The sequence below is a fragment of the Simochromis diagramma genome, unplaced genomic scaffold (assembly GCF_900408965.1).
Source record: "Simochromis diagramma unplaced genomic scaffold, fSimDia1.1 OVJJ01000753.1, whole genome shotgun sequence".
NCBI lineage: Eukaryota > Metazoa > Chordata > Actinopteri > Cichliformes > Cichlidae > Simochromis > Simochromis diagramma.
Window position 1 is genome coordinate 12126554 of NW_024387523.1, and position 27825 is coordinate 12154378.

The following is a 27825-nucleotide window of genomic DNA, read 5'->3' on the forward strand; positions in this document are numbered from 1 at the left end:
TTCCCTCCCCTCCCGGTTGGCGCAGTGAACCGTACGCTCTCTCTCATCCCTTCCCGTCATGCAGCGCTCTTGCCTGCTCCTCCGTCGAGCCGCCATGTTGTCGGAGTGAAAGCCTGGGGTGTTAGAGAGAAACTGGGGCTGAAATCCGCGACCATCCACCCTCTCCGCCGGTGAGTATCGAGTCGTTAGCGGTCGCGGTTGCTCAGGGGGGTGTTTATGCACGCTTCGGTGCGGGTATTGTCGTTACTGCGGCTCTGAGAGGGCGCTAAACGAGAATATTTTGCGAGGCTGAAGCGGCTGCCTCCCTTTCTGCTGCCTGCCTCCTTCCTCCCGTTGTGTCGGTCTTCCGCTCCAGACAGCTCTCGGGCCTTTGTTAGCATCCGCGTCACCGGGACCCGTGGTACTGCAGGCTCGGCGGACAGGTGTAGTCCTCTGGTTATTTATTAATAACCACACTACGGTGGTAGGGAGCGTGGGGAGCGGTTAAAAACACTGCGCGTTTGTCCACCGGTTCGCCCGGGCTGAGCTTGTGTCGGGAGGCCGTGTTATTGTTGGTAGACACACAGTGAACCCCCCCACGGTAGCTCCGGGGCTGGCGTGACGGGACGCGGATGCATAAAGGTAGCTGCCGTGAATTATTTCACGAAGCATCCCCATACTCGGTTTCGTTTTGATGTGTCATGTCTGCCGGGAGAGAAATGTTGCTCCAGCGTTATCCCCCCTTGCTAGCTTGCATGCTGCCCCTCTCGTATTGTCACACCCCTGACTGTGCCCGGTATGCGGTGGATTGATCCCCCGGTATTGAATGATTAACCCAGTTAGACCGTGAACACCGCCGCCTGTTTCCGGGTCCTCGCATCAAACTTGTGGCAGACCGAGCCGTGTGCGCTTCTCGGCGGGGAATGGCCGCACTGTGCTGGATTTCCGGGTGTTTCTCTGGCTGATTTCGGAGCAGTAGCAGAGGGATAAAGAGCTAACATTTCCTTGTGGCCGGTCCAAGAGTGGAGGAGGGATGATCAGTCGGTCGATTTGTTTTTATCTTATTATGGGAGGGGGGGTCTTCATCCGGTCAGCTTGTGGTTTTGTCTTTGTAGAGGGGGTGTGTTGCACAGTGGTTACAGCAGACATTGGTAGCTTGCATGTGTTTGATTCATAGTGTCTGCCAGTCTCTTGCAAAGGTAATTACCGTATATGGCTCAGTGTAAAAAGAAGTGCTTGTAATTTCTTTCTAGCCTGTGGGGACATTAATGGGAAGCTGCTCATTTTAACAGAGATTAGAGGTAAGAGTCAAATACAAATTACACCCTTCTCTCATTTCTGGAGATCAGGGGCTGTTGTGCAAAATTGTTGACCACCAAAGGCTTGGCCTTTAGGTCCACACCGCACATTTTAAAGATAATCTGCCCTTCACTCTTTACCTGGGTTAACAAAACAACTTCTTAAAAAATAAGCACCACATCTTTGTCTCTGTTACATGGCTAAATAAATCCTCTAATTCTCACACCAATGTGCATAGTTACTATTTTAAATTGTTCCTTTTACACAATGCACTAAATGCACTGCAGGTTTGAGAGGTAAATCTAGCAAAGACTTGTGCATTCCAATACAATAACAGGGATATTGTTACAGAGAGCCTCGGATCAAACTTTATGGCCATTAATTCTGTAGTTTATAATACATCTGATCTATACTGTCATGGAAACTGTTGAATGATTAGATACAGCTAACATTTTCATCAAAAAACTAAACATTATGATATTCATAAATGGGGGATGTATTGCAGGACTGATTTACCCCCTGATAGCCATGCCTGTAAACAAACAGTTCTGCACGTGCGGTACTGTGCAAAAGTTTTAAGCCCCTCCTTATTTCTTTATGCTTAACTAGGAAAATGAGAAATATATGCCATAGTTTTCAGGAATGCTTCTTGAATGACATTCAAAGCTCTTCTTTGGATGTTGGCTGCCTTGTTCCATTTTCTGTAAAGCTGATCCCACACTGCCCGGGGTTCCGGGGAGGTCAGTCTATGACTGATAGTGCTCCGTTGTGTGTTACAGTGTTTGGGATCACTGTCATGCAGAAAAATGAAGCCGCTGCCAATCAGACGCCTTGCATGGTGAATCAAAATCTGATGCTATTTTTCTGCATAAATAATTCCATCAATTTTAAAAAGGTCCCCAACAACACTGGCTGAAATGCAACCCCAAACCATGACAGAGCCTCCACCGTGCTATACAGATGGTTGTAGACAATCACTGTTGTACCCCTCTCCTCCGTACATGCTGATGATGATTTGAACAAAAAGTTTCAAATTTGGATTCATTTCTCCATCAGTCCAGTCCTTGTGTAATTTGATACACCTCAGCCGTTTCTCCATGTTTCCCTTCTTTAAGAAGGCTTCTTGACAGGCACCCTTCCACTGAGAACATTTCTGATGAAGATTTGGTGAACGGTAGATGGATCAACTCAAGGTCCAGATGCATCTCTCAGGTCGCTCCATTTCTTAAGGACATGACTTTCAGATACTGTTGATCTGGATAGATCATAATTTTTCCTCCTTTTATCCAGGTTCCTCCAAATTTTTAACGACATACTGCACATTATGGAGAGTTTTTAGGTATTAGCTCTTTGTGAATCAGAGAAACACAATTTTATTGTTATCAAACTCTGATATGTCTGTCAAACTTTAGCTTTTTAAAAGTTTATTTATTTTTAAAATACAGATTCAAGTAATGAGAACAAAAGATGTGTTTTGCGTAACAGTGCCTAATGTTGCATTTAAAGTTGGTTCTTTGATAAGTTGTCTGTTATGCATAAACACAACACTGGTTCATCCCTTGAGTTAGGTATTTTTTTTTCTGCTTGAATGATTCATAGGTCAGTGTTAAGGGGCTTAACGAACAAAGAAAAAAAGTGTTCCTCTGAAAACGGCCAGGTGCAAGGACAGAAAATGAGTGAAAAACTTAAGACAACCTGCAGAACTTTGATGAAGACCAGTTAAAAACAACTTTAAGACAGTGTGGCTCCTTGGAAGCCACACTGCTGTGAAACACCTTGAACTAGACGGGAAGTAACTCATCAGTGACTCTGCAGAATATGCAGGTCACTGTGTGTGTGTGTGTCTAAATACCTTTTTAGGGGTGAGTAATTTGTAGAAGTTTCACAACATTCCTGTCAAGTGAACCTTTGTCACTGGAGTTCATAGCAGCGTGTTTGCATCAGCCAGATACAGAGGGTGCAGTAAAGTTTACATTCTGCTGCCGATAGGCAGGTTGGCAGTTAAATCAGCTGCTGCCCTGGGCTGGCTTGTAAAATGTTCTCTGGTTTACTTCTGTATCGGTTGATCCCAGTGCTCTTGTGCTGATCCTCAGCAGTTTGGCAGCTTTAATAACAGTTCACCATTTTGTCGTAAGAGTGTTATACCAACAGTCTGGTAAGCAGTATTGCAGCATTGTGCGTGACATTCTTTGACCTTTCTTCACAAAGAATAAAGTCCAAAGATGGTTTGAAGGTTTGACTGTTTTAGTTAGGTTAAAATTTTATTTTTTAGGTATGTTGTAGTGCTTTTGAATTGTGATTCTAATATATAACCTGTGCACACTGATAGATTTAAAGTTTGCTTTTAGCTCGCGTGAAGCTAGTTTTTGTTATTGTATTGCAGTTGCATAAAACAGCGTTAACTGTCACCTGGTGCAGAAAGTAAACAATATTTGTTTAAATATTTTTGCATCTCTGGTTTGTTGTCAAACGTGTGAGGGCTGTCCTACTGGAAAATGAATGAATTTTGGCTCAATTTCCTTTGTTTTCTCATTTGTGCCTTAATCAAGAAGTTTATGTCATTAATACTGCAAAACAAAGTGGTTACACTGAACAATGAAATTCTGACTTTGCAGGTTCCCTTCACACAAGTAAAAACAAAATTAAAATACAAAATAATAAGCACAGAAAATAAATAACATAAAGCAAGTACTACAGTACACTGGAGTGTAGTCAGAATATAAAGTGCAGTTTGTTATCTATATTAATTGGTTTACAGGATAGTGGCACTGAGCCTGACCTTTGACCACAACTCCAGGGGAACCGTAATATTACAGACAAATGATTTGGTTCATTTTGCTTCATATGCTTCCAGCCACCTCGTTTCTGAGTAGGGGTCATTGTTCACAGCAGTTTAATTGCTGTGAACTAATTTGGCATCAAGCTGGCATGATGACATGGGAAAATGTTAGGTATGAAGATAATATAGTGGGATATCAGCTTTATTATTCTGAGTTGTTTTTAAAGGAGCATGTATTATACAACCCTGCAGTACATCCACCCTGGCAAAAGTCAGCTTTGTTGTTGTTGTTTTTGTAGAGATGCATGGATTCATGCTTTAGATTGTTGTGCTGATTAATTATGCTGCATTGTGTTGCAGTGTGTTTTTTCCCTTTCTTCTCATTTGGGAGCAGATGAGCTTTTAATTTACAGCCCACAAATGAATTAACATCAAATCTCAATAATTATTTTATTGCAGTGAAGTTGGTTATTGGACTGCAGCGTTTTTATTCATAATTTGACACTTGTGCTTCGTGGCTGTTGGATCTTCACCGTTCATCATAAGATTCGGTGTTAAATTGGTCAGAGTGCTCCAAACTTTTACTATGTTGAACTGTTATGTTTTCTGTGACTGATGCATTTCACTCACTCTGGACAGGCTGTGGTGGAATGAGCAGTGTGTGTGTGTTGAAGAGGAAAGCAGTGCTCTGGCAGGATTCATTCAGCCCCCACCATAGAAGTACTTCTCCCAGCATGCCCGTGGTGCTGAGCAGCGGAGGACATGCCCCTCCAACTGGGCAGACCCCTCAGGCCACACCCCCCAGCCAGCAGGTAAAAACCGCCTCTCTGATACATTTGCTGTTTTCATTCATTCATGTCTTTTTCCATTGAATTAAACTGGCGTGATGACTTTCTACTACAGCGCATACAAAAGGTAAAGCAGTCTACCTGGATGGCTATTATAGCTCGCCTCTCTCTGTGATAAACACTTTGTAATTCCTCTGACATGCAGACAATAAAAGTGTCCTGCTGGTTTAATAATGAAACTTTTAAAGTGTGATGCTGTTAACAGCAGGAAATGTTTAGTTTACCCCAGCACTAACTTAACAAAAGCAACTAAAAACTAGTCAGTCCAGTAAGACGAGGCTCATGTGTAAGACAGGAAACTGAACTGTAAACAGCAGATATTTGGGTATAAACTACAAAAGTACTGAAAGCTGGTCAACTGGTCAACAGCTTATCTGGTGTCACAGTTTGTTGTAATTTGGTGGGGTGGCACCAACAAGCGCTAACAGACTTCTCACTCTTAACAATGTAGTACCTGTTGTTGTTTTAATACTGCAGCTATTATAGTGTTGTTCACAATGGTGCAAGTCATATATTCCTTCCCTTATCAGTATTCATCATGCAATATTTTACCACAAATTAGCAGACCACACCAACCTACCTTAATCTGAGCGTGTCTGCCTTGTTTTGAAGGTTCTTGTCCCCATAATCTACCAATAGAAGGTGCTCCTGCCTGACTAACACATAAACAACCAATGATTAGTTTGTCAAGGTTTTGTAATCTTTCAGTTCCTATTTATATACACTGGAAACCATTCACTCATTGCACTTTGCAGTGATGGCTTGTTGTTTGCAGCATTCCAAGCTCTGGTTGTCTAGGTAACCCTCTAAAGCAGGGAATGGGCAATTAATTTTCCCAAGTGGCCAGTTGAGAAACTGGGACTGTTGTGGAGGACTGCACCAATGAGCTTCTATCGCACATTTTTGCAGCCCTCCATAACCGTTTCTTGTTGCCATGTCGCTATGCATCATTAAAAGTGGGGATGCAGCTTCAGTGTTACTTATTAATAGGTGTTAGCAGGTGTAGCTGTCAGATGTAGCCAGGAATTGTCTACGATTTTGGGGTTTTTCACCTTTTCTCTTTGACATTATCACTGAATTTCTCAAATGATGTATTCTGGTTGGTGCTTGGCTAGCTAGCTAACTCTGTTAGGCAATTTTAACTGGTCATATCTGGGTGCATCTAGGCAAATGAGGGTAAAGGTCACTGATCTTACACCTACTGTTTTACTTTAAGCAATATCATAAAAATACCCATATGACTGTAATCTCCAGTACTTGGTTACAAACCCTGATTAGAGCACCAGAAAATGAGACATTGCAACACAGCCATTAAAGCTTGATGACACTCATTTCAAGCTTTCTGGAACATGTGCATTTGACTTGAGAGCTAATGAACCAAATAATTGCAGTCTTATCTTACTAGCTTTAAGGCTTTTGTATTGCCTCGGCTGTTATTAGCTGAATAAACAATGGTAGTTAAAGGAGCTCTGCTTAAACGGCTAGCATCACGCTTGATAAATGCAGGGCATCAGCCACAGCAAAGGGGACCTTCCTCATTGTTAGATCACTAGTTTGGAAGGATTATGGTTTTCAAGTGAAGCGGTAACACCCTTCACTGGCTTCTGAAGCTCAGATGTTGTGAAAACCTTATTTTAGGAGTTAGCCTCTGACCATCTGATCAGGGTCTTTTAACTGTTCCACGCTCTTATTTTAAGTCCACAGGTGACTACACTTATGAGGTTGAAGCGCATAAACTTGATCTTCATCTGACTCAGTTGTTTGTTTTAAACCACTGCGTAAAAGTTATTATTGTTGTTATTTCTGCTACATCGGGTGTCCATGAACAGAGCTATTTTCTGGAAATGAAGCTGACATGTTGTAGCATGAAGGTGGCTACAATCATTAGAGCGCTGCCTCTAATGAGTTATTGTTTTGGTTTTTTTGTGTTACACATACAATTCACATGTTTGGGCTTTCTAGAGAGCGAGTTTTATATCATGAAGATTCAATTCATTGTTGTCAGCTCATTTTTGTAAAAAAACAAACAAACTCGAGGCTGCTGTGATAATTGATTCTTTGTAGGTATTTATATAGAAAAATTACTGAACTTTTTGTCACCTTTTTGGATGTGAGGATTTTGCAGATTAACGAGGGTAAAATGTAACAAACCAACATGGGCTGAATTACTGTGCTGAATACATAATAAACCAAACATATATTCTTGAATTAAGGAATATATATATATACTTTGCGGCAGTTTGTAGCAAATGATCCCAAATCTCTTTGGTTTGTGTCAGGAAGGTCCGTCTTAAAAATCTGCCAAATCAAACCTGGAGCTACTCACTGTGGTGATCTGTGAGTAAAGAAGGAGCAGAAAGTAGCTTCATCTTGTGGGAGTTTTAAGTGATGCGCTACTACCTTTTCTTTCGGTGCAATGCGTGATGGTATACTATGCTTCTATAGTGGCAATCAACTCCTCCTTAAACTTTTCAGTTTAGTCTCCTATACATCATTCACCACTTTGAGCCAGTGACTGAGCGACTTCACATTGTATGTGTTGTTATAGCCTTTTTGAGCATTTTTTATGGGTTATGTGACAAATATTTAGATTTTTTGTGCAGTACAGACCATCCAAGATGTTTGGACTTCAGTTTTGGTGAGTGAAGTTCTGGTGATGATAATGATGGTGATGATTAAATGCAAAGTGTTGGATAAACACATACCAGAAAGAGATGAGTGAAGATGAAACCCTCAGTGCATCATGGAAAGCCCCTATCAGCCTAGACCTATTGCATTAGCTGTTAACTTGGACCTTAGCACTCTAGCCTCTTATCCATATAAGGTCACTTCTGACATTTAAAATTTTTTTTAAAACAGCGATGTTGAAGCTAGACAATGGTCAAAAACCAGTAAGTGTCACATGTCTTTGGTTTGGACACACCGTCTATCCTTATGTCCTTCTCGCTGCTGGATTTCCTGCTGTACTCGTTTTACAGCCAAAAATGTTCCTGAAGCTCATCTGTAGTGTCCTCTGCTGCTTAACTGAAATGTTGTTTGGTAGTCTGAAATGTGGCCCCCAAATCTGTTAATACGGTGATGCTGCTGTGACAGATCTGAACGATATACTGTCTTCAGCACAGTGTAAATTATATTTGTTCCACAGCAAAAGAAACATTTTAAGGCCCCAAGGTAGTCTGAAGGGTAGAAAATGTTAGTTCATGATAACAAGGTTGGTGTTTTCATGAGTAATCCTTGGGGGAGAAGAATGTTTTCTGATAAGCAACAATTTGGTCTGACTGGCTGTCTTGTGCTTTGCGTGTACAGCAAACAGTAAGCCCAGCTGTTTCCAGTACATGGTAACCGTGGATTCTTTGATGGTGGTGTCTTGTGGGGAATTTTGAGTTTTCCCTCAAAGTGAGGGAGGGAGGAAGTGACTGGAGGCTTTTCTGTTAAACAGAAGTATTGCCTCTTACTTGGACCTGAGAGGATGTGGCCTTACATACTTCAGCCTGTTGTCGTGTTTGAGTGATGCTGCTGATTTCTGAAAAAATCCAAATGACACATCCTGAGAGATGATATTTAACTGGGGAAAACTTCAGCTTTTAAAGATGTGTTTATATTGTAATACTGATTTTCTTTTTACCTCTGAAACATGCCCTCCATGCAGTAATAATTAAAAAGACTAAAACCAACACTGAAACTAATAAAAACTATACCAAAACGTAAACAATAAAAACTAAACTGAAAGAAGGAAATTCACTCTGAAAAGTGAAACTGAACTAAATTAAAAACAAAAAGTAAAAATAAAACATAAAATAACTAATTAGGAAACCAATAATAAGAACTCTGGTTTCGGTGTATATTTTCAGCATGTTCAGCTCTGGTGAATAACGTTTGCAGTCTTTCTCAGGCACTGTGTTCTGGTTGCTGTTACCAGTAATTCCAGGGTAATGTGCATGTGTGTACTTGTGTCTCTCAGGGTGTGGCGGGCGCTGGACGTTCCCAGGACGATGCCATGGTAGACTACTTCTTCCAGCGGCAGCATGGCGAACAGCCCGGCAAACATCGCTGGCCCACTGGAGACAACATCCATGACAGCCAGGTGTGTGTGTGTGTGTGTGTGTGTGTGTTTGTGTGTGTTAATGTTGCACAAGTGGCAACATACAGCAGAGACATTAAAGGAATCTAATTTTTTGTTAGTGACCTGGTAACACTGCCAAAGTTAAAGAGCTGCCACGGCTGCTATAACCTCTACAAAATGCCTTTGTGTAGATGAGTTAGTGACACAACCTGATCAGCTGTCATGTTGTCTTGTGATGCAACATACATCATCTTTATTACACGGTGGTGTAACCATCGGTATCCTTGCATCTGTCCATTGCCAGCTATTTCTTTTTTTTTTCACAAATCCGTCCAACTCTTCCACGTTTGTGAAAGTTTCGGGGCGTTTTTTTTTTCATTTCACCCGATGCATCTCTCTGCACCATCTCTTCAGCGTCCTTAAACACAGTGTGGTGATAAGTATATGTGCTAAAAGGGAAATAATTTCCTTGTAACTAAAACTCTAAAGTAACTAACTCATCTACACAATGGGCTTTTGTTGAGGGTTTAGCAGCCGTGGCAGTTCTTTGAGTTGAAATGACAGATTTAATCTCCACAGTTTTCTCAAAATGATCACTAATATATATCTATTTTCTTAACATGGTCCTGATAGTCCTTGATAAGTGTTAGCTGAATGGACAGTCTCATTTGCTTTCTGTTTGCAGGTGCGCTCCATGGATGAGCTGAACCATGACTTCCAGGCTCTCGCTCTTGAGGGACGCGCTATGGGAGAGGTGAGACAAGAGTTGATGAATCAGGGTCACTTATTGTGAAGAAGATGATGACCTCAGCCAATAATGGAGCATTGAGGCTGGTTGCTCATGTTTGCACTTCTAAATTTAGGTTGAAATGAGTGCTTCTGACGAGGGCAGACGCCGTGGATCAACACTGCGACATTAAACCGCCTGCCCTGTATTTTGTAGCTTGGGCATTTGGCTGAATAGAAACATGATGGATTACTGGGAGTGAGTCAAACTTGAATAGCAGGAAATCCAAGAGGAAAAAAAAAATAGAAATGGATCAGTTGCTTATGAGCTAAAAGCGGTGTTGGGTTGTATTTTTTGAGACTGAAAAGCTCTGAAAGCCGAGAAGAGATTGAGCAGAGATGCTTATTAATTCGAGCTCGTTGGACCGGCTGTTATTTGTTTTGTATTTTGCACTCAGTAAGTCTGTTAATGTTGGGCCAGTGCCTGCAGTTAGTTTTGGCTTGCTTGATTACTGTTTTGCTGCTATACACTGTAATATATCAGTAGTGAGAGTGACTATTAAAAGCTTACAAAAATGACTCTGTAATCTTTGTTTTTTAACTATAAATGGATTTTTTTTTTTGCCCCCTCTAGCCAGAAGATACACATCAGATTAGTTTTAAAAGTTTTTTTTTTTTTTTTTTTTACTGTGAAAAAAAGAAAACTATCACTGGGTGTAATAAAAACCGAGGAGAGATGAAGATAAACAACTGAACTGCTGATAAGGTGCAAGAATTTCTTTTGAATCCAAGCATGAAGCTGTTCCCAGCAGGAACATCGAGCTCCTGTTTGTTCCTCTACGCTAGTTTTTGTTGCTGCAGAAGCAGTTTATGTTTTTGATTGACTCATCCAGTTAGAATGACCTGTTCTTGTTTGTTTTTTCGGGGGGGTTCAGTCAAGGGTCGAAGTACAGATGTTGCTGGAAACACAAGAACGGACTGTTTGCAGCAACAAAAAAAGAAGTTTGCCCATTTGTAGTCTTTGCCATCTACTCAGAGCTCTGCTTGTACAAACTTCCTGTTCTGTATGGATTGATTTTTAGTTTGCCTGTTCTCCCATCTGCCAGCAATATCTGTGTAACCTCATCATTTCTTTTGCCACCTGTTTCATTTCTTCATTGTCTTGTGTCTCTGCAGCAGCTGCTAACTGGTAAGAAGTTCTGGGAAACAGATGACTCTGGGAAGGATGGACCAAAGGGGATCTTCCTGGACCAGTGGAGGGACAGTGCATGGGGGGCTTCAGGTATTTGCCATCCTGGGATCTGTTTGTGCCATGGCTGTAGGGAGAAGGTTGGAGTGAATGCATTCCCCCCCCACTTAAGCACAAAAACGACCAAAACAATCACTGTCAGGTGTTTGGAAAATATATATTTAGTTTCCTGCCAGACTCAAAGGCTGATGTCAGAGTGAGATCTGTTGTGTTCTCCCAGATCATGTCGAGATCTGAGATTCCTGTTGTATCAAATTAACACAGTGTGGTTATTTCTGTAGACGGGATGCCAAAAGAAATATCCCGGTTTTTTACAAGTCATCTGGCGCACCTCGTACATCATGTCTGCACCGGGAAAAAATGCTGACACGTGTTAGCTCATTTCTAGAGTGTTAAATACTCACTGGTTCATGAAAAAAAGGGAAAAAAATCCTTTTGTATTCTAATTTTTTTTATGAATTACAGTCATGTAAAAATGCTTTTCACATTACTCTTTGCAGTCTTGTGAAAAAAAAAAAAAAAAAAAACTAAACACACCTTCCATAAGAATTAAGTGGGTCAGGAACAGCTGGGTGCTGCTATTCAAATGCACTTAACAGATCAGTAACAAGTTTTGGCAGTTTGCTTGTCTGGAGGATTCAGGTGTGTGTTTGCACAATCCTAGCAAATTCCCCACCCCCACTTACCACCACCACCACAACAATGCTCTAAGAAAGTAAACAAAACCCAAACAAGCGCTACATTTTGGTTTGCAGGCCTCAGTTAGCATGTCACGTTAGCAGAAAAAGACTGAACAAGTTTGGCATGATTTGGAAGGGCTGCCAGGAGAAAGTCTCTCTAAAGCTTTGCAAATTTGCATCTGAACAAACCACAAGACTTCTGGATCAAAGTGTAGATGTTTGGCTGGAATGCACAGTGCCTGTTCAGCAAAAACAAAATGCAACAACAGGACAGTAATCCCAACCACAAAGGTAACTCTACAACAGAATGAGTGAGGTGGGGGAAAGGAATGAAGGCGTTGCAATGGCTCAAAGTTCAGACCTCAGCCTGATTGAAATGCTGTGACAGGACCTCAGGAGAGCGGTACAAACAAATGCCCACAAACCTCAATGAACTGAAGTGTGGGTGAAACCCCCCTCCCACAACGGTGTGAGAGACTTCGGGCTATTTCTGCTACAACCTTGTTAATCATAGTGTGCTTAGCTTTTTACAGGGCTGCGTAGGATCCTGTGAAAACTGAAAACGCTTTCAGACAATATCCAATGAATAATTGAGTTGTAACACATTGATCTGATGTTTTTGGTAACGCTGATGAGTAAATGAAATGAGATAAATTAGTTAAAACTTTGAGCCGTTTCCTCATATGCACTTCAGTTTCTGTAGAATCAGCTCAGGAATATTTCTACAGATATTTTTCTCACATGGCAGAATTTATGCAGTGAATGTACTTCACTATTAGCCATGCTATTCACACATCTACTCAATCCAGCATGGATGTCATGCAGGCTTTGTTTTAGGGAGCTAGTAGCTGTTGGATGAGCCGGCTAATGTCCGATGTGACAGCATCAGAACATTTTCCCGTACATTTCTGTTAAGAGAGGTCTTGGAAAGTTCTGGTGCACGTGTGGGAATGGCTGTATCAGATTTATTAGCAACACCAAAACTTCCTCAATACATAAATAAAATGAAAAATACGGTAAATAAAAGTGATGTGCAGTATGTAATGAAACTGGAACCTTCCCCTTTGCCAGTGCTTGTTTCAGCATGTGGTTACATGCGCTCTGCTGTATGTGTGTGAGAAGCTGCCAACAGCACTGATTAAGTTACTGAAATCAGCCATAGTGCCTACACAGGCCCAACGTTGAGTTAAAGTTACTCAGATTTTGTGCACTGTGTGTAAGTGGATTAAGATTATTTGATATTGCTGATATCCTAATTTCTTATGAAATGCTATCAAATACATCAGGAGCTTTGTTATTCCGCCCAGCACATCTGTAACAGCTGAACATGTTGTTACTGCTCTGGATGATCATTTCTATTGAAAAATCTTCAAGCAATCTGTTTTGAAAACTGCTACTTTTTGCTTGCACAGTTTGCTGAGTAAATGTGTCGTTCTCTGTTCCCCTCACGGCAGATCACTCGGTGTCTCAGCCAATCATGGTGTCCCGTCGGCCAGGGCAAGGTTTCCATGGCGGTGGTGAAGTCGGGGTGGGCTCTGTGATGTCTCCACGGTCCGAGAGCGGAGGGCTCGGGGTTAGCATGGTAGAGTACGTTCTGTCCTCCTCACCGGCTGACAAACTGGATTCCTGTCTTCGAAAAGGACCCTATGTAAGTGTCATTACTCAAACACTTCTGTTTCCCTGATCATGCTAACTGTAACTGCCACACACGCCCATTGTGTCATTTTCTCCCACTGACAACGTGTAGTTTTTGTCAGTGTCACTTTGTCCTTCCTGCGCCTTCCTCTGTGTGTACAGCAGAGGAGCAACACTGTGCATCTGGTCTCATTGTATCATTTTCTCTCCGTCACACAGGGTCAGAGGGATGGAGAGGTGGAGGAGGAAAAGAGGGAGAAGCCAAAGACGACGTTTGAGGGAGAGAAACTAAAAGAGCTAACGGAAGGTGAATCTGATGTGATCAGCGATGTCATCAACCCGAATGGGCTGCCTGTACAGAACGGCCTCGACGTGGACGTCAAAGAGTTTGGGTAAGAATCTGCGTGACACAAGAGGACACACACCCACACCTTAGAGAAATGATTGGTACCCTTTAGATATTAACCAAACCTCTGCTCCATGCAGTCGCCCCCCGGGCAACATGCCGGCTCCCGGCCCAGAGGGTGATCTGCTGGGCGGTCCCGGGGGCGTAGGGCCTGAGGGTTTGACACCCCTGGGAGGTGGCGGAGGTCCCAAACCTCCTGAGGACTTTTCTGGCGTGGAACAAGGTGGTGTTACCATGGACCCCATGGAGTCGGTGATGGAGCCGCTTCAGTTTGACTACAATTCTCAGATGCCCATGGACTCTGCACCCACTGTGGGCTTATTTGATTACACTAACCAGCAGCAGGTAAGATCACCAGACAGAGGAGTTATTTAGTGTGTGTTAACAGCGCTCAGCTCACCTATGGTTCACCTTTCTTCATGCTGTTTGCAGCTGTTTCAGAGAAACAATGCCCTAGCAGTGCAGCAGTTAACAGCAGCCCAGCAACAGCAGTACGCACTGGCAGCCGCACAGCAGCCTCACATTGGTAAGTGTGTCTGTCTAAACTGCATGTCAGATGGTTGTATGGCTTCACGCACGCATTATCTTTGATGGTGTCGGTGTTGCAGATGCTCCCGAACTACCCAAAAACAAACAGTCACATGCATTTCATGATGATTGGCCAGCTTCTTCTTCTGGTATATTTGTATTCATAGCACAGGGTTTCCACTAATGTTTGCAAAGCTTGACCCCCTGGCTCGGTGTATAGACGGGCTGTTTTTATTGTTTGTCTTTCAGTTTAAAATAAAATAATGCCTTAAAGATTGAGATTTGATTAGTAAATATGACATCCTTGCGAGTCTCTTAAGTAGTTATGCCATAGCTTCACAACAAGACCTGTGATTTTCCTTCATGTATTATGTAAAACCCTTTTGCCCTGGTCCACCTTTACCCTCCTTGTGTTTTCCAGGTCTGGCTCCAGCATTTGTGCCCAATCCTTACATCATCAGTGCTGCGCCGCCAGGGACAGACCCATACGCAGCGGGCCTAGCAGCAGCAGCTACACTCGGTGAGACGTTCTTCTTTTTAGACGCGCTGTCACCTCCGTTTAGATTTCTGTTAAATGCAAAACAAAAATGTAATTTTCCCATGTTGATCCATAAATATGGACACTGTTGCCATATCTCAAAGCTACTTTGTGTATCTCTTTGTGTCTAGGTCCAGCAGTGATGCCCCCCCAGTACTACGGTGTGACCCCCTGGGGTGTCTATCCAGCCAACCTTTTCCAGCAGCAGGCTGCTGCAGCCAACAGTTCAGCCAATCAGCAGGCAGCAGGCCAGGGCCAGCAGAACCAACAGCAGGTCAGTTGGCTGTCCGACAAAAAACTGACACACGGGCTCCCACCGGCTCAAAATATTTCTGTGAGCGCTCGTCTCTCACTTTAGTTAAAAAGTGCATTTAGACAAAGACCTCGTCATTGATTATTAAATGATTATAAGCAAATCAGGGAACTGCTACTTGTTCTTCTCCCATTTGTGCGGTTGAGCTTTGTTTCTTATTCTACATGGAACAAATTCAGAATTTTGCTTTCCTTACTTTCTAAAGGTGATGCGTGCTGGAGGAAATCAGCGACCTTTGACCCCTAGCCAAGGGCAACAGGGTCAGCAGAATGACCAGCTGGTGGCAGCAGCAGCAGTCAACTCAGCCCTCGCCTTTGGGCAGGGGTTAGCAGCAGGAGTACCCGGTGAGTGCAAAACTATAAACAGCTCAGTTATGCGTTACTGCCGCCCGTCATCTACATGAAAGAAACATGTCAAAATCTTCTTTCTCAGGGTATCCAGTATTGGCGCCCGCAGCCTACTATGATCAGACAGGGGCCCTGGTGGTCAACACGGGAGCCAGGAGTGGCCCCGTCCGCCTCATGGCCCCCGCCTCCGTCATCATATCGCCTTCTGCAGCACAAGCAGGTAAACTAGCAGCTCACTTGGAGCGTGTGGTCAGAAGCCCAGCCTGCCTCTGTTGCAATAAACGAGACTGTCATGCACACAAAACAGCAGATTACAGATTGTGGCCTTTAACAGCATGTTCCAAATGTCCCATCTAACCAGAGCACGCAATTATGGGATTGTGACTATGTACTTTCAAGTCTGGACTTAGATTTGCACAAGGAGTTCCCATGAGGGAGTGTTACTGAGTTTTAAAAAGAAAGGTTTACGTCACTGATGGAGGTGATTGAAAGCATTGTTAGGGAAGTAAAAGAAATCAATCTTACGATTATCTTCAACGACGTGTTTACTTAACACAATATAAATTTTTTGTTGCTTTATGAGATGATTGACTTGGATTGTTTCCCGTCTCCAGTTGCTGCTGCAGCAGCCTCTGCTGGTGGTGCCAATGGCGGTCTTGGTGGCGGGGCTAACGGTCCTTTTCGTGCCATGACATCCCAGCAGCCTCAGCAGCAGGGTGGCCCCGGTGGCGCTCTGGGAGGAAGTTCCTTCTACGGATCCTCGTCCCTCAGCTCCTCTTCCCAGAGCTCCTCTCTGTTCTCACAAGGCTCTGCCCAGCCTGGACCAGGGTCTGCCTCCTTGGGCTTCAGCCAGCCAGCCTCATCCTCTCTCGGTGCCACTCTGGGGGCCACGCTGGGAGGGTTTGGCACTGCAGGTGGGAATGCACTCTTTCCACATGATATCTTTGGTTCTTTTGGGGTCTTTTAAAATAAATCTAAGTGACTTGCCAATCAATGTTCCCTCTAAGCTGTGCGCGTGCGCAATTGCACAGAAAATCTGCGTTGCGCATAGAAAAAAAATCTAACCTGAATTGAAATTAAAATTAATAATTTAACAATTCTGTTTTGCAGTGTTAGTCAGTAAGTGACTGGCTGCTCCCGTATGGGATTAGAACAATGCCACCTTATCCCATAGTCCAGCCAATGATGCGATTCACATTCGTATACACACAGTTAATCAGCGTCGTCGACAGGCTATGACAGCGTCCTTATGTGCCGACACCGGTGTTTTAGCTAGCAAAGCGGCGTGGCTGATGTGGAGTGAAGCCACGTTAATAACAACGTGTACAATCATTGGAGATGTGAGCAGGACAGACGGACAATTGACGGAAAAAGTGTGGACTTTATACCAGTTTTTAAATTATGTTGATAGGCCGAATAAAACCAGAGTTATGATAAAAATGTCTGCAATGTTGTTTTTTTTTCCTGAATACTATCGTTGTTTATATTTACTGCGGGAAGAAACGGTAAAAACTGCGTTTTATAAGGAAAATGTTTGAAAGCACTCTCCGCCTGTGGGCAAAACCAAAAAACCCCACCCTTTCTTATTGGTGGAAAAATGTAGCATGTCGATCAATCAAAAAATGATATGGCAACGTGGCATCTAGTTGTTTAGAAAGGGGGGAAGTTTTAGGAGTGACAGCGGTGTTCTGAGATGTGAGAGATTTGCAAAGTTTAGCGTGTTTGGAGTCTAAAGTTAGTGTGTTGTCTTGTGTAGTTAGTGTGTAGTGTAGTCAATAGTTTTGTTGTGTGTGTCAGAACAATGAGGCGACTGCTGAATGTTACAGGAGTGATACATCTGCTGTTGTCAGGCCTGCAGGTATCAGACTGTTGTTCTCCTTTATAGTGGACAGAAATTATTTTTTGGAGTGGCACAAATAATTTGTGTGGCATCAAATTTGATGCAGAACAGCTGATTGTTCTCTAAATAGTTTGAAATGTTTATTTTAAAAAAACGCCTTGGCTACAGTTTTAGGTAAACGGCTGCAAAAAACGTTGTTTGCGTAACTCAGTTACTTCTTTAAAAAAGTAACTAACTATATAATTAATTGCCCAACATTGTATCATTATATACTGTATTTTGCAGACAGAGAATTACAGGACTCTCTCCCAGACCACAGACTCATAATACAAGTCAGAGCTTTATAAAAAAAAAAAGAGAGAGAGAGAGAGAGAGAAAGTTTTGTTTTCAAAATTGGAGTTCAAGTTATTTTTACTTCCAATAGTGTTAACGTGCTACACAAGTCATGAACAAGATTTGTTTACATTTTCATTGTAAGTGGGCTAAAGCAGTTAATTAAAAGTAGTCTAACATAAATGTAAATGCTGTAATTTGATTATTTTAATAAACCATGTAACTTTGGATGGATTCGATGCTGGCGTGACCACAGTGCACACGCCTGCTGTTGCTCACAGTGGTCCAAGGGACCGCTCAGGGAGTTTGTGTGTTCGTTCAGACACATGAAAAATTAGAGGGAACATTGTTGCCAATGTATAATGTAGCTGTGAGTAGTTAAACTGAATAACAGTTACTGATAAATACAAACAGATAACCTGATTGAATTCATATCTTTGTCTCCCTCTAGTGGCCAACTCCAGTGGTGGCAGTGGCTCAAGACGGGACTCATTGACAGGCAACAGCGATTTGTATAAACGCACACCTTCCAGCCTCACCCCGATTGGTCATGGAGGATTTTACAACGGCACCCTGGGCTTCAGTCCATCCCCTGGCCCTGTGGGCATGCCTTTACCCAACCAGGGGCCTTCCCATTCCCTCACACCTCCACCCTCCCTGTCCAATCACAGCTCCTCATCCAACCTCAATCTTGGTAAGCATCTTTTCTCTGGATGTTGTGTTAATTAGGAGTGCTGCTGGTTTATAATGATGTTTTATCAGTTGATGGTTTCTTTACTTAACTTACCAGAACTTTTTTTTAAGCTTTTCAATAATGTAAACAAATATGCATCATTTAGAGTTTATTCTAGTAAAAGATGTGTCTGGCTTAATTGAGAAGCGGCCGTCGTTCAGTTTTCCAAACTAACAAATGGAGCTGAAGATTTGTACGGCAGCATGTTTTGAGGGACTAATTATAAATTGTGTCGCAGTGTTTTGTTTTGCGTGATTGACAGTCGGCAGAGTGAATTTTAATGCAAATCAGTGTTGATGGAATGATAATTAAACAAACTGACAGCCAGGGCGAGGCTTCATTATGACTCGGATGGATTACCTAGCTGTGGCATATTCATTCACATGCATCAGATTTGTCATTCTGTACAGATTCAACCAATCAGAAAGGACTTCTTTGTTTTTGTTTTTGTTTTTTTCAAAGGAAGGAAACAAGCGTGCACTGACATGCTCAGCTAGACACCAAGTTTATCTAAGAACACAGGTTTTTGAGTAGTAATATCTACTGCTCAACTTCAAGGATTAATTCCATATATTTTCAGCTAATTCTGTGTCAGACAGGCTGAATGATGTTCATTGTATAACTTGCTTTTACTGTTGTAGTACCTATTGGTACTTCTTTGTGTGTGATGTATTTTTAGGTTCATATTCTCTTCATTTGACTTTGTGACAGTCCCCTTTCTCTCTGACGCCTCAGGAGGCCTGACCAATGGCAGTGGGCGTTTCATCTCCGCAGCTCCAGGAGCCGAGGCCAAGTACCGCAACGCCGCCAGCTCGGGCTCCTCCCTCTTTTCCCCCAGCAGCCAGCTCTTCCCATCATCACGGCTACGTTACGGCATGTCGGACGTGATGCCATCAGGCCGGAGCCGCCTGCTCGAGGACTTCAGGAACAACCGCTATCCCAACCTGCAGCTCCGAGACATCGCCGGCCACATCATGGAGTTCAGCCAGGATCAGCACGGCAGCAGGTACGTGTGGGCAGTTACCTCCAGGATAAAATAACACCTTTGAAGTACCCCGAAAGTCTGTCCCATGAGTAATGGCAGTCAGTTGGAGGCCCCAATAACTGCAGGTTAATAGGATACCACACGACAAGTATGTGACAGGGTGTGTTACTGTGAAACGTCAACTTTTAGGCGTACCACTAGTGCCAGTTAAGTTATAATGAAAAAGTAGACACAAAAAGTAAAGTCTGTCTGTGGCTGCGACTAATGATGTGCTGCACGATTAATATACCAGCCGCTTTAGCAATTAATCGTTCGCGGTGGGTGTTTGTAGACTCTGAAGCCTCCAGACTGTTCATTTTGTATTACCAGCAGTTTAAACACACCAAATCATCGCTTGTGCTTGAATTTCAAGTAATAACTTGCAAATTTATCAGGCCATTGAGTCTATTTGTCTTTAGACACATTAACTTATACAGAGAATTTCTAGTAGACAGGACAATGAAGACTGGAGAGAGAAGTGGGGCGAGGTTGTGGGTTTAGCACAGGGGGAGGTCACCGTCTCAGCCAGGTGAGCTGTAGCAGTGCCCATCGATAATGTACTTGCATGGCAGGTTTATTTCTCACATATTGATCTCTGACAGTTGATGTGTGACTGAAGAGTCCTTTTCAAGAGCAAAATTTACAAAGTGCTTTTCAATACAGAGTAATTAGAATTAAAATGGTATAAATCGATTAAAATAAATAAAGCCACGTCTGAAACGGTGCATCCTAAGCTTCTGTTAAAGTAAAGGTATTAACAGTGTCAACAGATCTTAGGTCACTGGATCTATGTACAGCCAACATGATTGTAGTGGTTCACTGATGTATGGAGACATTTGAACGTGTTGTGCTATGAAGTGATCACCAGATTTTTAAATTGAACCCTAAACTTTATGAGGAGCCAGTGTAAGGAAGACAAAATTGGCGATTAAGCTCTTTAATTTCATGCAGTAACCTCTATATTAAACGTTGATACTGACAGAAAAGTGTTGTCACTGAACCATCACTGCCCGACACTGTGACGCAGTCCAGACATGTGCAGACTTTTCTGCTGAAGTCATCTGTGAACATATCAACATGCCCGATCTGCACGTCCCAGACAATTTCTTTCCACCATCTCAGTCTGTTTTATCTCTCTCCTCGCCGGGCATCCATCTCTTCACCTCACAGGCTGCTCACTTCCTTCAGCTCCCTCTTTGGACCGTCTCCACTCCGACTGTCCCTCAGGTTAAAGAAACTGGAGCACTTCTCTCTCAGTTCTCTGTCTCAGGACATCTGTCTCGCTTTATTGCTCTGACGTGTTTGTCTTCATCTCCAGTTTCATCTAAACTTTGTAAATCCCCTTTATGCACTTGGTTGATTTTATGAGAAGAGTCTGTGTATTTTCTCATGAGGCTTGTATACATTGCAGACAGGAAAAAGAAGAGGGGGGGGAAAAACAGAACAAAAGATGTTTGTCGAACTTAATTTAAAAGATATACTTTTATTCATCCTCGTTCTCTTTTAAAGGTTTATCCAGTTGAAATTGGAGCGAGCCAGTTCAGCAGAGCGCCAGCTCGTCTTCAGCGAGATCCTGCAGGCGGCCTACCAGCTCATGGTGGATGTTTTTGGGAATTACGTCATCCAGAAGTTCTTTGAGGTGTGTGTGTGCAGTTGATGCTGTGCTGCGTGTGCCTTTGAAACGCCAACGTTAAATTTATGGGAAAGTCTCAGTCGATTATTCTTCAGAACCACGCCTAGCTTTAATAGCTTCTGTAGCCTGTCTGATTTTGCTTACATGTGTGGTGTTGCATATTGTCAAAAGGATTAGAGGCTCATTTTGTTTGTGCGTTTCAGTTTGGCAGCCTGGACCAGAAGCTGGCTCTCGCTGAGAGAATCCGAGGTCACGTGCTGTCTCTGGCCCTGCAGATGTACGGCTGCAGGGTCATTCAGAAAGCTCTGGAGTTCATCCCCTCGGATCAGCAGGTTATTGTAAGTACACTTGTGAGCGTGTAAACATGACCCTAAATAAATCTATCCTGTCACAACTCTGCTGCGCTTGGATTTCTGTTGAAGGGGGGGAAAAAAGGGGGAAATATCCTAGTGTCCCAATTTGTTAGCACATCTATTATCCACGTGCTGATAATTCAGCTGTGAGTGAGAGCACATTGCTCATAGATAACACATTTCTATTTATACAGCAGAATGCAGCATCGATGAAGAGGTACGCTGGGCTTTTATGTTGGCGCTCCCTTGTGAAACAGCAGGCTCCTTGTATGCACTCTATCATCAGCGTTGAATGAAGCTAAAGACGCCACAGTTTATATGCAAATGTAAACCGGTGCTATTCAGATAAAGCTAGAGGAATATCAACAGGAAATAATTTAGTTTTAAGTCAGTGTTTTAGGATAGGGTCTCTCTGTGTGTGTATGTGAGGAAGTAAGTTATCCATCTTTGCTTAATAGACCCCAATAGATTGCTGCAGGGCATCTGTTAAAAGCCCAGTGTTATTTGTCTGGCTGTGAGCCGCAATGAAAAATGAAGGAGAGGCTGAAAAATGCCATCAGGCAATATTTGATTTCTCACAAACAATTACTGTCCCTCTCCTCACTCCGCCTCCCCTCTGTCCCTCTCTTCTTCTTCTTCGTCTCTGCAGAGCGAGATGGTGCGGGAGCTGGACGGCCACGTGCTGAAGTGCGTAAAGGACCAGAACGGTAACCATGTGGTGCAGAAGTGCATCGAATGTGTCCAGCCTCACGCGCTGCACTTCATCATCGAAGCCTTTAAGGGACAGGTCGGTCTGCACAAAAAAATATTTCCACATTCAGTCACTGTAGCACGCCAGTGCATGGCTGACATCCACACACACTCGCTGCTGCTGCCTGAAGGCAGCGAGCATATTGTCACCGCCAAAGCACATAGACACACATGCTCAGGCCTTTTTTTTGTTTTTTCTTCTCAGGGACAGGGTATGTTGCCTTGGCAACAGAAACCTCAGCCCAGTGGCGACAGCCATCTTCTACCTACCTACAAGCTAAATGTTACATTAGCATATAAAGTGTTAAAATAAAGATTGTGTGTTCGTGCATCATCCTTTTGTTGTCTACACATGAAAGGTCTTGGTTTTGAGACTCGACTCGGCGCTCTGACAGTAAATGTTACCACCGTGTGAGTGTTTTGCTTTTCGAGCATTTGCATGTTGTGTAACGGCACGTCTCGTACCCGGTGGCTCAGATTTGTTTGTGTAGCTGAAAGCATGTCAGGAATCTGTGTTTCACCTTCCCTGCAGGGGTGGGCCGGGTATGCGAAAGTATGCCTGTGATAATTCGAGGCGCTTTGTACACCATAAGTGAAAACAGTTTGAGTTCATCTCACCTCACTGAGCTTGAGTTGATATGCGATTGTGAGCGGAATGACTAAAAATGTGCAACTACACGCGTCTCTCAGGTCTTCGCCCTCTCCACTCACCCTTACGGCTGCCGAGTGATCCAGCGCATTCTCGAACACTGCCTCCCCGAGCAGACGCTGCCCATATTGGAGGAGCTCCATCAGCACACAGAGCAGCTAGTGCAGGTGAGGCACTCAGCGCTGTCAGTCTTTGACTGCAGCTTTATATTTTTCAGGATAACGACACTTCAAGTTAGCTCAAAGAGGGGGGAAAAAGCTCCTCTCGGAGCCTCCAGATTTCTGAAGTTGGCTGTGTTTGATGTGACGTCAGAGGCACCAGCTGTCCTTCTCACGTTTTTAGTTAATGTGTCTGCGGTTTGTTTTATTTAGGACCAATATGGCAACTACGTGATCCAGCACGTTTTGGAGCACGGCAGAGCCGAGGATAAGAGTAAAATCGTGGCTGAGATCAGAGGCAATGTACTGGGACTCAGCCAGCACAAGTTTGCCAGGTAAACACCAGCGCGCGCACACACACACACACACGTGCACACACACACACACACACACACACACGTGCGCACGTTGTCAGCTCCATCTTTGTTTGAGAGGTTTTCCTTTGGTTTCTTCACACCTGCAATCAGATAAGGAACTTTTTCTGTGCCTGGGGGACGTTACGATATTTATGATAACATCTGTTACTCAGACACTTTGATCATGAACCAAACATGGTACAGCCTTTATATTTACACCATAGGCACACATTACAGAGTAGATGATCTAATGTGATTTTGGAGCTTCTTTAAGCTTTAAGTCACCTGCTGTTGTTTAAAATTCAGGCCAGAAATGATCAAATTGGGTTACAGGTACTTCATATGCAGAGACAGGCTTGTTGGTGTGGGAAAACATTTGCTTGTGTTCTCACTCCTCTATTCTTGTGGTTTTTATTAACACTGTCCCCCCTTCCTCCTCCTCCTTTCTCCAGCAATGTGGTTGAGAAGTGTGTGACCCATGCGTCACGGGCAGAACGGGCCGTACTGATAGATGAAGTGTGCAGCCTGACTGAGGGCCCCCATAGTGCCTTATACACCATGATGAAGGACCAGTACGCCAACTATGTGGTGCAGAAGATGATCGATGTGGCCGAGCCAACGCAGCGCAAAATCGTAATGCATAAGGTTGGTAAAGGGGCCAGAGGGGTCATCGTGCGTCCCGTCTAAATGTTGGGATAAAAGATGTGATTGTAATCCTCTTTTGTTCAGTGTTTACTGCAGTCACTTATGGGGAAGTCGTGTGCATGTTGTTGTTGTTGTATAGCTTTGACATTTTCTGGATGAGGAGGCGTTTTCAGGCGTTTAGAGCGCTGCTCTGTGTTACAATTGAAGGATAATCATTGAACATTTCACCCTTTTTAGAGCAATCAAATGCAGTATCTGTGATTTAAAGGTTGGAAATAGTCATTTTTATTATGGTGTTGGTGTAAAGTTCAGCACATTCATTTATTCCCCAAACAGCCCGAAGCTCAAAGTGATTTAAGATGGTTTAATTCAGCTCATGAACAGGAATAAGAGGTGAATAAATTGAAGCTGTTCTCGGCTATAAAACCTATAAACCCGAGACTATTTGTTTCAGCTCGAGATGTCAAACCCTGGGGAAGCTTTTCAGTGGATCCTTAAACAAAAAAAAAAAGTCTTAAATTCAGCAGTGTGAATTTTTTTTTTTTTAAGCAAATTGGATCACTAACGCGAACAAAACTATAATGAAACCAACCGTCACTAATGCAAAACTGCAGGTGGGTTGGATTGATGAGAGCTCATCCAGCTAATGCACTCTGTTGTTGTGTCCAAGTAGCAACTACCTCTAAAGCTATTAAGGTACAAATATGTCTGCTAGCTTGACCTCCATCCATAATGGGAAAGAACATTTCAGTGAAGTTTGCATTAATGCGTACATTCACTGGACACTTCATTAGGTACATCTCGCGAGTGCCAGATTAGGCCCCCTTTCTCCTTCAGGGCTGCATTAATTCTTCGTGGCGTAGAATAAACAAGTGCTGGTGCTTTCATGTTGTTTACACCAGATTCTGACCCAACCATCCGAATGAAATCAAGACTCATCAGACCAGGCGGCATTTTTCCAGTCTTCTGTTGTCCAGTTTTGATGTGCTTGTACGAACTCTAGCCTCAGTTTCCTGTTCTTACTTGACAGGACTGACACAGTGCGCTCTACTGCATACCTGGTTGTAACAAGAGGTTATTTGAGTTACTGTTGCCTTCCTATCAGCTTAAAGCACCCTGGCCATTCTCCTCTGACCTCTGACATCGACAAGGCACTTTCAGCAGAGAGCTGCTGCTCACTGGATATTTTCTCTGTAAACTTTAGAGATGGCTGTGCAGGAAAATCCCATTCAGATGCTCACTTTGAACTTTAGCAGCTCGCCTTGGCTGTGTCTACATGCCTAAATCTATTCAGCATTGCGATTGGCACTTGAACAGATGTGTCTAACAAAGTGTCGAGTGAGTGCAAATCAGAGGGCGAATTTAGAGAGCTGGCTTTTATTTATTCCTTTATTTATTAACTCTTCTAGTAATGTTTGCTCAGTCGGTTTATAGATGGCTATCAACCTCAGTTAATGTCAGCCTCGTCACTGATGTGAGGTCTGCATGCATGTAAGGGGACTCGAAAAGGAGCAAATTTGTATCAATTTTTGACTAACGTGTGTGTGTGTGTGCGCGTGTGTGTGTGTGTGTGTGTGTGTGTGTGCGCGTGTGTGTGTGTGTGTGTGTGTGTGTGTGTGCGCGTGTGTGTGTGTGCGCGTGTGTGTGTGTGTGTGTGTGTGTGTGTGTGTGTGCAGATCCGGCCTCACATTTCCACGCTGAGGAAGTACACGTATGGAAAACACATCCTCGCCAAGCTCGAGAAGTACTACATGAAGAACGGCGTCGACCTGGGTCCTCTCTGCGGCCCTCCTAATGGCATCATGTAAACTGAACCCCCCCTCCTCCTCCCCCACCCCAAAATCATGTCTACCACCTCCCCACCCTTCAGCTCACCTTCCTCATGCCTTCATGTCTACCCCACCCACCCCCTCGCCTGACCCTTCAGAAAGCATCATGCCCACTTCACCCCACCGAATCCTCATAGAGGACATCATATACCCCTCCCACCACTGTTTCCATGACAACCCTTCGGGAGGAGCCTGTTGCTACAGGCAGCCTTAGTTGGTGGGTTGGGTTTTGCTTTTTTTTTTTTTTTTTTTTTCGTGGTTGGATTTTTGGCACCCCTCCCCCCACTGGACTCCAGTCTGTAAACTGGGTGCAGTGGAAGGCAGCGACGGTGGCAGGAGGGGGTGGGGGTGAACAAGGAGAGGTGAGACCCACTCTACTCACCCCACTCCTCCTTTTCTTTTTTCTTTTTTTTCCTTTTTTGCTTCTGATAAACTCAAAAGATAAATAAATCTTTCACTTTTTGCTACTGCTGCATACACAATCCTAGAGCCCCCTCCTCCTCCTCCTCCTCTCATTCTAGCTATTTACCACTATGAGATGGAACGAGTATTTAATTTGTCTGACGTCCCCGAATCATAGACAGACACACACACAGACACACACATGCGCGCGCGCCACCATCAGCTAACCAGCAGACAGATCATTTAGCATGGGAGATTCGTTTTCTGGTCTTGCTTCTATAAATATAACGTGTATACTTGGTGTAGACCTTTGCATATATATATATAAATATATATATAAAACTTTGTAGTTTTTCTGGTTTTTGATGTTGAATCTGTATCTATAATGTATCCTAGTAGTGACCACATACTTCTGACTGTATAATTGTACATTTGTAAACCCTTGTAATGTAAAAGTGCTTTACCACCCTTTTTTGGTATGAGAAGAAGAAAAAAAAAAAGAAAAAAAATCTCACTCTGGGGGACAAAAAAAAAGGAAAAAAAAAACTGTGCATTTCAGTGTATATTCTCACCTCCTTGGTTGTGACATATGAGTTGTTGTATATTGTAAATTGTAATATCAAATTTTGTTTTGAAAAGCCCTTTCTATACAGCGTTGTACTTGTACAAAGATTCGCCACGCTTGGTTTTATCTTTATCTCGTCACTGCTTAACTTAAAGACGTCGATCTCCCGCCGACTCCCAATTGGACACGTTCGGATAGATTAGTGGTGTCTTCTGGTTTGTTTTTTGTTTGTTTGTTGTTTTGGTGGGGAGGGGGGGGGGGCTTTTTGACCTTTTTTAAGATCTTTTTATAGGAATGCTTTACCCCATGAAATGTGTCATGTGTTTTGAGTACGCTGGCTGGGTGGGAGAAATAACTTTTACTCATTTAAACCCCCCTTCCCCTTCTCCCCCCAAACTCCTCAGTTACCCATGACTGTTTTCAGGGGTAAACGCGTGGATTGTACAGAGGAGACTCTTGTGTTTTTTGGCATTTTCTCTAGTGCTGTAAGTGCTGTATCATACTGTCCATGTCCTTTTGGGTGAGAGAGGCCGCCCGCCACAGCGCGGTGTACATTTGGAGCAGCCTTGTGTATATTTACTACGAGCACACCTGTAACCATATGTGTATAGTTAACAGAACCTGTGTATGCTTATTGCCTGGGCAACTATTTTTTGTAACTCCTGTTGTAGATTGTCTCTAAACAATTGTGTGATCTTTATTTTGAAACCAAACTGAACAAAAAAAAAAAAACTTTGAAAATTTACCCGCCTCCGCTGTGCTTCATTGTGTGTCTGGTACTCTCGTTATGTTGAATCGAGAAACAGGATCCTCTGTGCCGTAGCGTGTGTTCGATGTCTACCGAATGGATACGGCTGCAATTACACAGCAAGAGTCAAGAGAGGGGAGCAGGGCGTTTGGTCCTGATGCTCCACTTTCTCCCATAAATGTGGCTGATTAATGAGGCTGGCACCTTAATAGGGCATCGCAAGGACTGACAAACCAGCGGTGCTGAATGGAAGAAGTCTGGAACAATTTAAGTAATGTGTACCAAAAATCGCCTCTATTATTTTTGACTCCCTGCTCTGTTTATGCTCATTATGTGATCGCAATGGGAAGAGCATGAGTGAAAACCCTCCTACGGTCAGTGGAGAAGAAGTCCTAATTTACTGATAATCAGCCTGCA

General features: G+C 43.3%; 1 protein-coding gene across 5 annotated transcripts; it reads left to right on the forward strand.

Moving 5' to 3' along the window:
• Positions 1-27405, forward strand: pum1 (pumilio RNA-binding family member 1). Of its 5 annotated transcripts, none has more exons than XM_040021319.1 (23): positions 1-170; positions 4697-4869; positions 8867-8989; positions 9654-9722; positions 10874-10976; positions 13078-13271; positions 13478-13650; positions 13745-14009; positions 14097-14190; positions 14614-14712; positions 14862-15004; positions 15249-15387; positions 15476-15610; positions 16005-16304; positions 18015-18257; positions 19008-19302; positions 20830-20959; positions 21157-21291; positions 21956-22093; positions 22747-22872; positions 23077-23198; positions 23672-23864; positions 25541-27405. In XM_040021319.1, exons 2-23 carry the CDS (start codon positions 4708-4710, stop codon positions 25670-25672), a joined length of 3513 nt encoding a protein of 1170 aa, XP_039877253.1. In that variant the 5' UTR covers positions 1-170; positions 4697-4707; the 3' UTR covers positions 25673-27405. The 5 variants fall into 5 exon arrangements, with proteins under 5 accessions (XP_039877253.1, XP_039877256.1, XP_039877252.1 ...); XM_040021322.1 differs by having other exon boundaries at positions 3-170; positions 19032-19302; XM_040021318.1 differs by having other exon boundaries at positions 5-170; positions 10871-10976.
• The last annotated feature ends 420 nt before the right edge of the window (positions 27406-27825 follow it).